The sequence below is a fragment of the Scylla paramamosain genome, chromosome 25, assembly GCF_035594125.1.
Source record: "Scylla paramamosain isolate STU-SP2022 chromosome 25, ASM3559412v1, whole genome shotgun sequence".
Taxonomy (NCBI): Eukaryota; Metazoa; Arthropoda; class Malacostraca; order Decapoda; family Portunidae; genus Scylla; species Scylla paramamosain.
The window spans coordinates 5242501-5255000 of NC_087175.1; the positions used below are offsets into that span (position 1 = coordinate 5242501).

At 37.9% G+C, this 12500-nt stretch overlaps 1 protein-coding gene across 4 annotated transcripts in view; it reads left to right on the top strand.

Moving 5' to 3' along the window:
• Positions 1 to 12500, top strand: part of LOC135113152 (RYamide receptor-like) — a 119915-nt gene that overhangs the window by 88459 nt on the left and 18956 nt on the right. For all 4 annotated transcript variants that reach the window (XR_010274731.1, XM_064028226.1, XM_064028228.1 and 1 more), the window contains one exon: positions 5893 to 5961. Coding sequence is in view for 3 of the 4 variants with exons in the window: in XM_064028226.1 (XP_063884296.1) it covers positions 5893 to 5961 (69 nt within the window). In the remaining variant the exon portion in view is untranslated. The remainder of the gene's footprint in view (positions 1 to 5892; positions 5962 to 12500) is intronic.

Below are 12500 nucleotides of genomic sequence, written 5' to 3' on the forward strand. Positions count from 1 at the left end.
AATTAAAAAAAAAAAAGGGAAAATATAAAAGGAAATGAAAACTAGGGAAAGAAACAGAAAAGGAAAGGATGCGAAAGGAAATTAAATGAAGTAGGAAGTAATAGAAGTGAAGAATACACTAGTGGAAGAAAAGACTAAAGAAAAATAACAAAAAACAAAAAAACGGGACAAAATTAGACGAAAGAAAAAAAGGAAAAAGGAAAAATAATAAAAAAAGGAAGAAAAAAATAATGAAAGGAAATACTAAAGGAAAAAAAGAAACAAATGAGATAAAGAAAGAAAAAATAGAACAAAAAAAGAAGCAACTAAAAATGAAACTTATGAAAGAAAATTAAAGAAAATAAAAAATAGAATAAATTTAAAAGAAAAAGAAAAAAAGAAAAAGAGAAAGAAATCAATGTTAAGAAAATAATAGAAAAAATAACTGAAACTAAGAGAGAGAGAGAGAGAGAGAGAGAGAGAGAGAGAGAGAGAGAGAGAGAGAGAGAGAGAGAGAGAGAGAGAGAGAGAGAGAGAGAGAGAGTAAAATGACAACATAATCTCACAAGGGAAACACAAGAATTTCCTTTTCACTTTTATTTTTTTTCCTTTCCATTTTCGTTCATTTAATCTAATCACTCATTCTTCTCTCAATAATTTCCTAACAATTTCCTCTGAGCGAGTCCATGATTATTTTCCTCGTTTTTTTCCCTTCTTGCTTCATATTTTCCTAGAACTATATTTTTTTTTTCATTTTTTCCTTCGTAAATATCACTTCTTTTATGAGCTGTTTCCTTCCCCCACTTTTTTTTCCTCATAATTTCCTCTGTCTGAGTTCATGTGTTTTTTTTTTCCTCATTTTCCTTCATATATTTATTATTTCCTTACACGAGTATATATATTTTTTCCACTTTCCTGAATAATATCACTTACTATGAATTGTCTCCTTTTTTTCCTCCTCATAATTTCCTTTAAAATATTTCAATTACATTTTTTTCCTCGTTTTACTTTATATTATTGTTTTCCTACATGTTTTTTTTTTTCCATTCTGAAATATATCACTTTTTTTCCTCATAGTTTCCTCTCATTGGGTTGTTCATATTTCCTTTCCCTCCTCCTCCTCCTCCTCCTCCTCCTCCTCCTTCTCTGTAATCATTACTTTCTTAATTTTTCTAACTACATTTTTAACCCCAGCTCTATAATTTCCATTTTCTTCTACTGGTCTTATTTTCCTCCACTCCCCCCATTTCAATCACTTCATTATCTTTTACGTCTTATTTCTTTCCACTCTTTCCCTTTAATTACAGATTTTCCATTTCCCTTCTATAGGTCTCATTCACTTTTTTTTTCCCCTACCACTAACAATTACATTATTTTCCTGTAAGTCTTATTTTTAATTTTCCATTTTTTCCCTGACTATATAATTTCCACTTCCTCGTTTTCTTTCATCTTTACAAAATCTTTACAAAATCTTTAATCTTTACAAAATCTAAATCCACTTTAATTAGAGCAAACCGATGATTTCCCTTCAAAGTTTTTTGTTTGTTTGTTTGTTTGTTTGTTTTTTTTGTAATTTCAAAATAAAGATCTTACTTTATAAAGCTTTAGTTCCCTATAAAAGATCTGATTTCCCTTGAGAGAGAGAGAGAGAGAGAGAGAGAGAGAGAGAGAGAGAGAGAGAGAGAGAGAGAGAGAGAGAGAGAGAGAGAGAGAGAGAGAGAGAGAGAGAGAGAAAACACTTATCCTAACACAGTTTTTCCCTTCTGTGTTACTTTCCGTCCCTCATTACCATTTTCCGTCCCCTAAGGCAAGGAAAAGTCTCACCATTTCCGCAATCTCTCTCGTAAATTTCCTCAAGAGGCGTGGAAACTCCCAAAAGATAAAGAAAATTTTCCTCATCTTTTTCATACATACATATACATACATACATACATACAGACATACATACATACAGACATACAGGACATACTCAAGGTATATAACAGTGATTTTATTTATTTTTTTTTCATTTTTTTCCTATTTTCTCTCATTTATTTATTTTCTTTGTATTTTTTTCCTTTTTTTCTTTTATAATAGATTTTTTTTTTTTTTTTTCATATTTCCACACTTTTTTTAGTTTCCCCAGATTTATTTATTTTCCTTATGTGTTTTCCTTCTGACATCTTTCCTTACTTTATTTCTTTTTTTCTTTTACAATTGTTTCCTTGTTTTTCCTTCGTTTTTTTTCTTGTTTATTTTTCTCATTTCCTCCATATCTAAGTTTCTATATTTTTCCTTATTCATTTATTTCCATCAAGGTATTTCTTTCTTTTTTTTCCTTCTCATACCTTCCCTCACTTTTTTTTCCTTTCACAATATTTTCCTTACCATTTTTTTTTTCATTTTTGCAGTTTTATTCATTTATTTTTTTCCTTTTCATATTTCCCCTCACTTTTCTCCAAGTTTTCCTTTCACATTCTCCTTTGTTCCCGTTTGTCTTTTTTCCCTCACTTTTCCCTCACTTTTTTCCTCTAACTTTTCCAAAAACTTTTCTTTAATTTTTCCTCTCGTTTTTTCTCTCTCACCTATGAAGTATTTACTGTCGCATTCCAGAGAGAGAGAGAGAGAGAGAGAGAGAGAGAGAGAGAGAGAGAGAGAGAGAGAGAGAGAGAGAGAGAGAGAGAGAGAGAGAGAGAGAGAGAGAGAGAGAGAGAGAGAGAGAGAGAGAGAGGAAAAATACAATTCTGTGGATATTCTTTTATTTCGAATTCAATAAAAAAAATATTACAAAGAGCTGAAGGAAAAAAAAAATAAAAGTTAATTCTAAAAGTAAAATATAACTTGAAAATGTAAGGGAGAAAAATTAGAGAGAAACTGCCGGGATATTTGTGGTCAATTTTTTAAAAGGAAATCTCACGGAAAATTTAATTAAGGAAACACAAACACACACACCCACACACACCCACACACACACACACACATTGAGAGAGAGAGAGAGAGAGAGAGAGAGAGAGAGAGAGAGAGAGAGAGAGAGAGAGAGAGAGAGAGAGAGAGAGAGAGAGAGAGAGAGAGAGAGAGAGAGAGAGAGAGAGAGAGAATTAACAAAAAAGAAAGAAAGAAAGAAAGAATGAAAGAGAAATAAAACCCCAAAACCACCATTATTCACCAACTAACAGGCTGAACACACACACACACACACACACACACACACACACACACACACACACACACACACGAATTCTGGGACACTCAAGGACATAACGGGCAGTAAAGGAAACCACTTTTGGGCACAGCAATTGGGGGTCCTTGGCAGCTCCTTCACTTCACAGACAGAGAGACAGAGAGTGTGAGAGGCAGACAGAGACTTAGACAGATTATGAGATAGACAGAGCATCAGACACAAAGACAGACAGTGTAGAAGTTACGCTGACTGAGCAATGGACGGAATTAGACAGAGATTGAGTTAAAGGATTAGACAGTGTATGGCAGTTAGACAGTGAGAGTTAGACAGAATAATAATAAGACAGAATAATAATAATAATAATAATAATAATAATAATAATAATAGAATAATAATAATAATAATAATAATAATAACAACAACAACAACAAAAATAACAATAACACCAGCCCCAGCTATCGTGCATGTATATAACGTGTTTGTAACTTGTCCCAACCTGCACTTCAGACTTACAATGTGTGTGTGTGTGTGTGTGTGTGTGTGTGTGTGTGTGTGTGTGTGTGTGTGTGTGTGTGTGTGTGTGTGTGTGTGTGTGTGTGTGTGTGTGTGTGTGTGTTGGACGGGTAAGATTACAAGTAGACGTGTAAGAGCAGGAGGAGGAGGAGGAGGAGGAGGAGGAGGAGAAAGAGGAGGAGGAACAGCAATAAGAAAGAGGAATAAGAGCAAGAGGTGAACGGAGGGTGAAGTGCAAGGGAAAAATGCGGAGAGAGAGAGAGAGAGAGAGAGAGAGAGAGAGAGAGAGAGAGAGAGAGAGAGAGAGAGAGAGAGAGAGAGAGAGAGAGAGAGAGAGAGAGAGAGAGAGTGCAAGATAGGATATGATGAAAACCGAAATAGAAGGAGGAGTAAAAACATAATGACGCAAAGGAAGAGGAGGAAGAGGAGGAGGAGGAGGAGGAGGAGGAGGAGGAGGAGGAGGAGGAGGAGGAGGAGGAGGAGGAGGAGGAGGAGGAGGAGGAGGAGGAGGAGGAGAAAGGATAATCAACGAGAACAAACGGAACAAACGAACACACACACACACAGAGAGAGAGAGAGAGAGAGAGAGAGAGAGAGAGAGAGAGAGAGAGAGAGAGAGAGAGAGAGAGAGAGAGAGAGAGAGAGAGAGAGAGAGAGAGAGAGAGACTATACCTGTGATTGATTAATAAATGAGAGTGAGTGTGAATCTGGTGATTGACTGACTGCCTGACTGACTGAATGACTGACTGCCTGACTGACTGAATGACTGACTGCCTGACTGACTGAATGACTGACTGAATGAATGACGGGATAGAGAAAAAAAATATTATCCCCATTACTCCATCCAAGACTTCACTGATACAGAGTCGAGTATTGAAATGTATTAGAAAGATAAGGAGAGAGTGGTAAATGAGAAGATAAACACAGGCAGGTAGACAGACAGGTAGATGGATGGATAGCTAGATACACAGATCGATGAATATATATAACAGAAAAAAGAAAGAAAAAAGAAAAAAATACAGAAAGAAAGAAAAAAGAAAGAAAGAAAGAAAGAAAGAAAGAAAGAAAGAAAGAAAGAAAGAAAGACATATAAACAGTCAGCTTTTATCAGATATAGATAGATTAGAAGACGGACAGATAGATAAACAGAAACATACGAGTATACATAGAAAAACAGAGATAGACAGAAATAAAAAAAAAAAAAGGGAATCACTTGACAGATTAAAAGACATAAGTAAAATCAACATTCACCCACGTGATGAAACAGAAAGAAGGAAAGACACACACACGAACAGACAGATAAATAAACACATTAATAACCAAATAACCTTAATTTGTATCAGTAAAAATAAGTGACATATATCATTAACTTAAATACGATGCTCCTCCTCCTCCTCCTCCTCCTCCTCCTCCTCCTCATCCTCCTCTTCCTCCTTCACATAATTAGATTTCTTTTCCATCTAGTTTCTGTTCTCTTCTCTCCCCCTTCTTCTTCTTCTTCTTCTTCTTCTTCTTCTTCTTCTTCTTCTTCTTCTTCTTCTTCTCTTCCTCCTCCCCCTCCTCCTCCAAACATTTTTTTCTTTAATCGCACAGTAAATATATGGAATAAACTTCCTGCAGAAATCGTAAACAGCAATTCTGTTGAATCATTCATAAATAAAATAGACAAATATTTTAAAGCAAATCAACAAGCTCTCTCCTTGTCCAAATAATTACTAAATTCACTAATAATTTTTTACAGACACCAGTTTTATTATAAATTGCATTAACTTTCAGATAGGCGTACAGAGTTCACCGTGGGGTGAATAGTACAACTTCCTTTCATCCTTCCCTATGAAAATTCCATGTCAGTTTTTCCATACTGCATGGAAATAGTTGGGAAATAGTTGGGAATAGTTGGGAATAGTGGGGAGGAGCCTTCTGCTATGATGTCCTGTCTCTCTTTCCTGTAGCTAGTTAGTAGTAGTTACCAAACAGCCTTGCAAGAACCAAAAGGTCTGTTGCTGTTTGGCTTTCCTTGTGTATTCCTCTGTATTCTTTTATTCCTTCTTCCCCTCCTCCTGTTTATTTTCCTCCTCCTCCTCCTCCTCCTCCTCCTCCTCTTCCTCCTCCTCCTCCTTACCATCATCATCATCATCATCATCATTAGCTTCATTATCAAAGATCTCGTAAGGGACCACAAGTCTGTTGCTGGTCTTCCTTTGTGTTCCTCTCACTCTCACTCTCTCTCTCTCCCACAGATGACCAAGATGATGGTGACAGTGGTGATGGTGTACACTCTCTGCTGGCTTCCCTTCAACGTACTGATGGTGAGTGATACGCCCTCTCTCTCTCTCTCTCTCTCTCTCTCTCTCTCTCTCTCTCTCTCTCTCTCTCTCTCTCTCTCTCGGTTTTTGTGTGTAGTGTTTTACATTTTCGTTTTTTTTCTTTTCGTGTTTTCGTTTTTTTTTTCTTTTCGTGTTTTTCGTTTATTTCATTATTCGTGTTTCCTCATTTCTTACATATTTCCTTACTTTTCTTGTATAAACACAACACTGAAGTAAGAGTCTAGTTTCTCTCCCCTGCCTGCCGAGTCACCGCCACGCCACCAGCCTCTCCAGGATATATGCCGCTGTTTACTTCCATGCCTTCGTTTTATCAACTCCTCTCTCTCTCTCTCTCTCTCTCTCTCTCTCTCTCTCTCTCTCTCTCTCTCTCTCTCTCTCTCTCTCTGATTGTCTTCACCCTCTCTCTCTAACTGACAGACTTCAGCCTCTCTCTCATCGCCGCAGTGTTGCATCTCTTGCTATCTTCAACCACTATTTTCATGCTAACTGCTCTTCTGAACTTGCTAACTGCATGCGTCCCCTCCTCCCGTGGCTTCATTGCACTACACTTTCTCTCTCTTTCTCACCCCTATTCTGTCCACCTCTGCAATACAAGAGTTAACCAGTATTCTCCATGATTCACCCCTTTCTCTGGTAAACTCTGAACTCCCTGCCTGCTTCTGTATTTCCTCCTTCCTGTGACTTGAACTCTTTCAGGAGGGAGGCTTCAAGACATCCTCCGATTTTTGACTGGTTTTTTATTATGTTTTGGTTACCGGCATCTCAGTAGGCCTTTTCTTTTTTTTTTTTTTTTTTTATTTTGTTGCGCTTGGCCGATGCATACATAAAAAAAGAAAAGGATAACTGAGACACCATTCTTGTCCGCTAACCTATGACCTTTAGTGGGTTGTAAAGTAAACCACCACATGTACGCCCACCATTTCGCCTTGCATGGTGGTTTGGTTAGTCGAAGCGGTGACCTTAATCAATATTGCCCAGTGATGTTACGTGAAGTGTATGGAAATGACCCTTAGACGCGATGACCCGAACGACACGACGAAACAATCTCTCTCTCTCTCTCTCTCTCTCTCTCTCTCTCTCTCTCTCTCTCTCTCTCTCTCTCTCTCTCTCTCTCTCTCTCTCTCTCTCTATTTCAAGCCATTCTACTTCAACTACTATAACAACAAGGATGAAGATGGGGAGAGAGAGAGAGAGAGAGAGAGAGAGAGAGAGAGAGAGAGAGAGAGAGAGAGAGAGAGAGAGAGAGAGAGAGAGAGAGAGAGAGAGAGAGAGAGAGAGAGAGAGAGAGAGGAAATAGTTTTACAATCCCGACCTTCTACTACTACTACTACTACTACTACTACTACTACTATTACTACTACTACTACTACAACTAAAAGGAAGGATTAAATTAACCATCCCTCTTTAATCTTTCTCTTCTTTTTCTTCTCCTTTTTTTCCCCCCTCTTTCTATTTTCAGAGGAGTGACATGTAAGCAGTTTTTCCTTCTATTTTTAAACCATTTTCTTCCTCCCGATCAGCTCTACTTGACACAACAAAAATACCACCACCACCACCACCACCACCGCCACCACCACCATCACCACCACCACCACAACCGCCCTGATTCGTCTCTACCTTATTTTCCTTGACATAAACAAGAGGGTGTAAAAATATGAAAGGAGAAAAAGACACAAAAAAAAATTGTTCTGTATTTAATGATTCCTGGAACACTTGACAGATAGAGAGAGAGAGAGAGAGAGAGAGAGAGAGAGAGAGAGAGAGAGAGAGAGAGAGAGAGAGAGAGAGAGAGAGAGAGAGAGAGAGAGAGAGAGAGAGAGAGAGAGAGAGAGAGATTGTGGAGCTGGAAGAAATGGAAAGAAAGAAAGAAAGAACCAAAAAAAAAGAAAAAGTAAAAAAGAAAAGAAAAAGCAAAGAATTCAAGCAAAGGTCAGGGAGAGAGAGAGAGAGAGAGAGAGAGAGAGAGAGAGAGAGAGAGAGAGAGAGAGAGAGAGAGAGAGAGAAAAAAAGAAAGAGAGAGATAAGTATAAAATATTTCTCACTCCCTTCTTCTAATCTTTATTCTTTCTCTTCTGTTATATCTCCTTTTTATTATATTATTCCTCTCTCTCTCTCTCTCTCTCTCTCTCTCTCTCTCTCTCTCTCTCTCTCTCTCTCTCTCTCTCTCTCTCTTTCATTCCCTCTGTTCCTGACCTCCAATCTTCCCCTTTTTATCGTCCTAGCGTCTTATCCCTCATCTTATTTATCCTTCTTTTCATCCCTTTACCATTCTTCCTTCATCTCCTCCTCTTCATCTCCTCCACTCTTCTCTTCTTTCATGTTCTTATTTCCTCTTTTTCTTCTTCCCTTCGTGTTCAAGAATTTCCAAGAGCGGATTACTACTAAAGAAGATTGAGAGAGAGAGAGAGAGAGAGAGAGAGAGAGAGAGAGAGAGAGAGAGAGAGAGAGAGAGAGAGAGAGAGAGAGAGAGAGAGAGAGAGAGAGAGAGAGAGAGAGAATTTATCGTCTGGTCAAGCTTGCATAATAACTTAAAATGAACTAAAATCAAAACGAAAGACTGAGAAAGGCTGCGGAAGTTGTGGTGAAGCTTCAAACGGCGCCTTGCCTCAGCTGTCAACTCCGTATCGCTCGTCTCTGCAGCGCCCAAGGTACACCGAAGACGATGCATTCTACCTGACATCATTACTGGAGGAGGGTGTAAAAAAAGGTGTTGATTTTGTTACGCAAGAGCTGTTGTGGTTAAGGGAAACGAAGGACTGGAAAAAAAAAAGGGGGGAGGGGAGGAGGAGGTGACAATTCCAAAAGCGTGGTCAAGAGAATAAGAAAACGGGGGAAGCTTCAAGAAAATAAGTAAAAGAAAAAAACAATTAGACAAAGGAATTTCTAGGGATATTGTAACATGTGAAAATAAGACAAGCTGTGAGAAGACGAGTAAATAAATAAATAAATAAATAAATAAATAAATAAAAGCATGACGAAAGAATTATAGGAATATTAAAACGTGTGAAAAATAAGACTAGCTGTAAGAAGTATAAAAAATAAATAAATAAATAAATAAATAAACATGACAAAAGAACTACAGGAACTTTGTGACGTGTGAAAACAAGACAAGCTGACAGAAGGCAAGTGAAAAAAATAAATAAAATAAAATACTCTAGAGAATTACAGTTACGTCAGAAAATAAAGGAAGCTACAAGAAGATCAAGTAAAATAACAACAAAAAAAAAGTCAAAAGAATAATAAGAACATAATAACATGAAAAAATAAAAGCTACAGGAAGATAGTGAAAAAAAAAAGATCAATTCAGTTAATTTCATCAAGCGGAAATAATAATGAAAAACCACAAAAAGTCGAAAAAAAAAAAATTAAATGGAAAACTAGTGAGGTGGAAAGATGACAGACAGACAACATGGGGAGACAGGAAGGAAGTGGTTCTCAGACAGAGTGGAATGGAATGGACTCAGTAGTGAGGTTGTTAGCGTCGAGTCGTTAGTGAGCTTTAAAGAGAAGACCAAACAAATGCATGGATGGGAATGGTGACCTGATGACTTCCTGCAGTTTCCCTTGTTTGGTGAGGTTCCTGTTTTCAAAGGTACCTCTGACAAAGCTGATTAATTTGTGGATGTGTGGGTGTGGAAGGTGAGTGGATGAATGGATGACAGGGTGGATATATCTACGGGGGGAGGGGGGTGTTGTTGGCGATTGATGTTTTTTTTTCTTTTTTATTAAAAGGTTTAATCAAATTTTGGGTTATTTATTTAAAGTTGGTGTTGAAAAACTTATTTCTTTTTTGGTACTAACAGTTCTTTTGTTTTGATGTGGTTTATTGTTCAGTTTAGTTTTGATTGAGCTATTGTTAACATACCTAACAACACCGGATTGGCTGTCACGAGTCATGGTTCCTGCCACACAGTTTTGGCCTTGTTTTGCATGGCAGCGTTTTAGCAGGAGGTGTGCAAGGCGCTGGAAAATTCCATGACAACCAGATGGAGTTTTATTGATGTCAGTTTCTAAATAATGGTAAAGATTTCATGTTTTTTTTTTTTTTTACACTCTCAGCATGTACACTGACATATGTAATAATTAATCTCTGGAGTTGTGGGACCCTTCTGCTGGACACGATGTTACCTAATCAGTTCATGATAAATACTTTGAAGGAATATTTTCCACCATTAATTTGAAAGTGCCCAGAGTTCCATCATTTTTATATAACAGAATCCTAAAAATAGTGTAGATGTCACAACAGTGTGTGTGTGTATCCCTGATGTACGAATACTACCTTATCAATTTACCCAATCTGTTTACATCCTAAATTTTGTTTACATCCCCCCTCAGAAAAAAATAAATAAATAAATAAAAAAATAAATAAATAAATAACAGGCAAAGGGAATTTTACATCCTTCTTCTCTCTATGGACAACGATATCAATCAGTCTCTCTCACAAATAATACATATAGGCACAAAAATGGTTATAGGCACAAAAATGGTTATTTTCATATGAACAAAGCCTTCACACAATCCATGGTTTCGGGGCCTGACGAACGCACCTGTGGACAACGCTGTCAGTCAGTCTGTGACGCCGACATCTCGCGCCCAGCACCACACACTGGCCGCCGCCCATGCCAAACACTAGTCCTCCGCCTAACCTAACACGCAATATCCTTAACAGTTTATCACGCTTCCACATTCACAGATTCTTCTTCAACTTTTTTGCTACTGGTGCCACGTACTCCTGGATTCTAACAGTCTATTAATAACTTTTAGATCTAAATATTAACAAAGAATTTCTCACAAAATACATAATATTATCAGTTCTGGCATTTTCCTCTTAATCTACGTCAGTTTGTGGTTGAGACTCTTCATGCGACTGGCCCAGGAGAAGCCAAGAATATGGTTACTTTACAGTTGCCTTGTAAACCAAAGGGTGTCACTCCGCGCGCCTTCCTCATCTCCATTTACCATCATCTAATTTATCTCCATTGATCAACATCTGGTTTAACAACTTGCAGCTTACAGTTTCATTTTAATTTTCTTGCTCCTGAGTCTTACTGATTGCAAAAGTATACTCGTATACAACATTTTATTTACGTAACCAAGAAGAAATAACTCGCTATGTTCATTTCACGGGATTATTATTATTTGGATGGTATCATCTCTATTTTTTTTTCCTATTTGCAATTTTGTCCCATAATAGACAGAGCAACTTTTAAAAAACGACTACACAAACTCAGCACCCGAACGGGATTTTTTTTTTCCTTATTTTTGTTTCCCTTGGCCAGTGACAAAAAAAAAATGGATGCGGGTGACAGGTGGAAATAGGTAGGTCTGTTCCACGTGCAGCTTCCTCTGCGGCTTCCCTTATTTTCTTGTGTCCTTATCTTCAAAGGTGCCTCTGATAAAGCCAATTCATTTGTGGATGTATGGATGTGGAGGAAGAGGGATGGATAAATGCATGACTGTTATGCTTTTCCTTCATTAACATTCTATACACCGTGATAAATATGTCCACGGTTACAAAGAAAAAAAAAGAAAAAGTAAAGGGTTAAAATTTAGCCTTTTATGCCACAGAAAGATTTAAGACACATACAAGTAAGCCTCAAAAAAACTCGAAGGTATATATAGACAAACATTTGACAAGAAGTGAAAAGATTAAAAGACCAGAAAGAAAAAAATATAGATAGAACTGACAGGTTTCAAAGAGGGGCAACCACGTGTAGGCCTGATGATGACTTCCTGCACCAACTCACATGCTGATCCCCTTACCAACTCACCCTTCTACACTACATCACCCCAGCCACCATTCCCTCACTCATGCTGTTCACCCACGCCTTCACCCACCTGTGCATGAAGTCTCCTTTGGCACTAGCGGACTGGACGCAATCTGTATTTCTCACCTCTGCGCTTCACAACTCAGTAAAGTGCGTGAAGGGAGCGTGTCGGATACGTTTAATTTGCAAGAGAAGGATGAAGGTTGCTTGCTCTCTCTCTCTCTCTCTCTCTCTCTCTCTCTCTCTCTCTCTCTCTCTCTCTCTCTCTCTCTCTCTCTCTCTCTCTCGTTCACTCAATTGGCTTGCTTTATTCGTGTTTCTCATTCCCTTTACATCTTCCCACATTTCCTTTACGCCCTCTCTCTCTCTCTCTGTCTCTCTCTCTCTCTCTCTCTCTCTCTCTCTCTCTCTCTCTCTTGCTAGTAATTACAGGCACTTTGGTTTAACGCATGAAAGATCGGGGAATGAACGTTCTCTCTCTCTCTCTCTCTCTCTCTCTCTCTCTCTCTCTCTCTCTCTCTCTCTCTCTCTCTCTCTCTCTCTCTCTCTCTCTCTCTCTTACCCATTTAGTGGAGCGTTTAATCCATCCTTTAATACTCCAGATGTAAACAAAACAAAGAGAAATACAAATAGGTAGAGAAGTAAAGAAAAAAGAAAATGAGAAAGAAAGAGGAAAATATTTAGATACACTCCTATTTCTCTCTCTCTCTCTCTCTCTCTCTCTCTCTCTCTCTCTCTCTCTCTCTCTCTCTC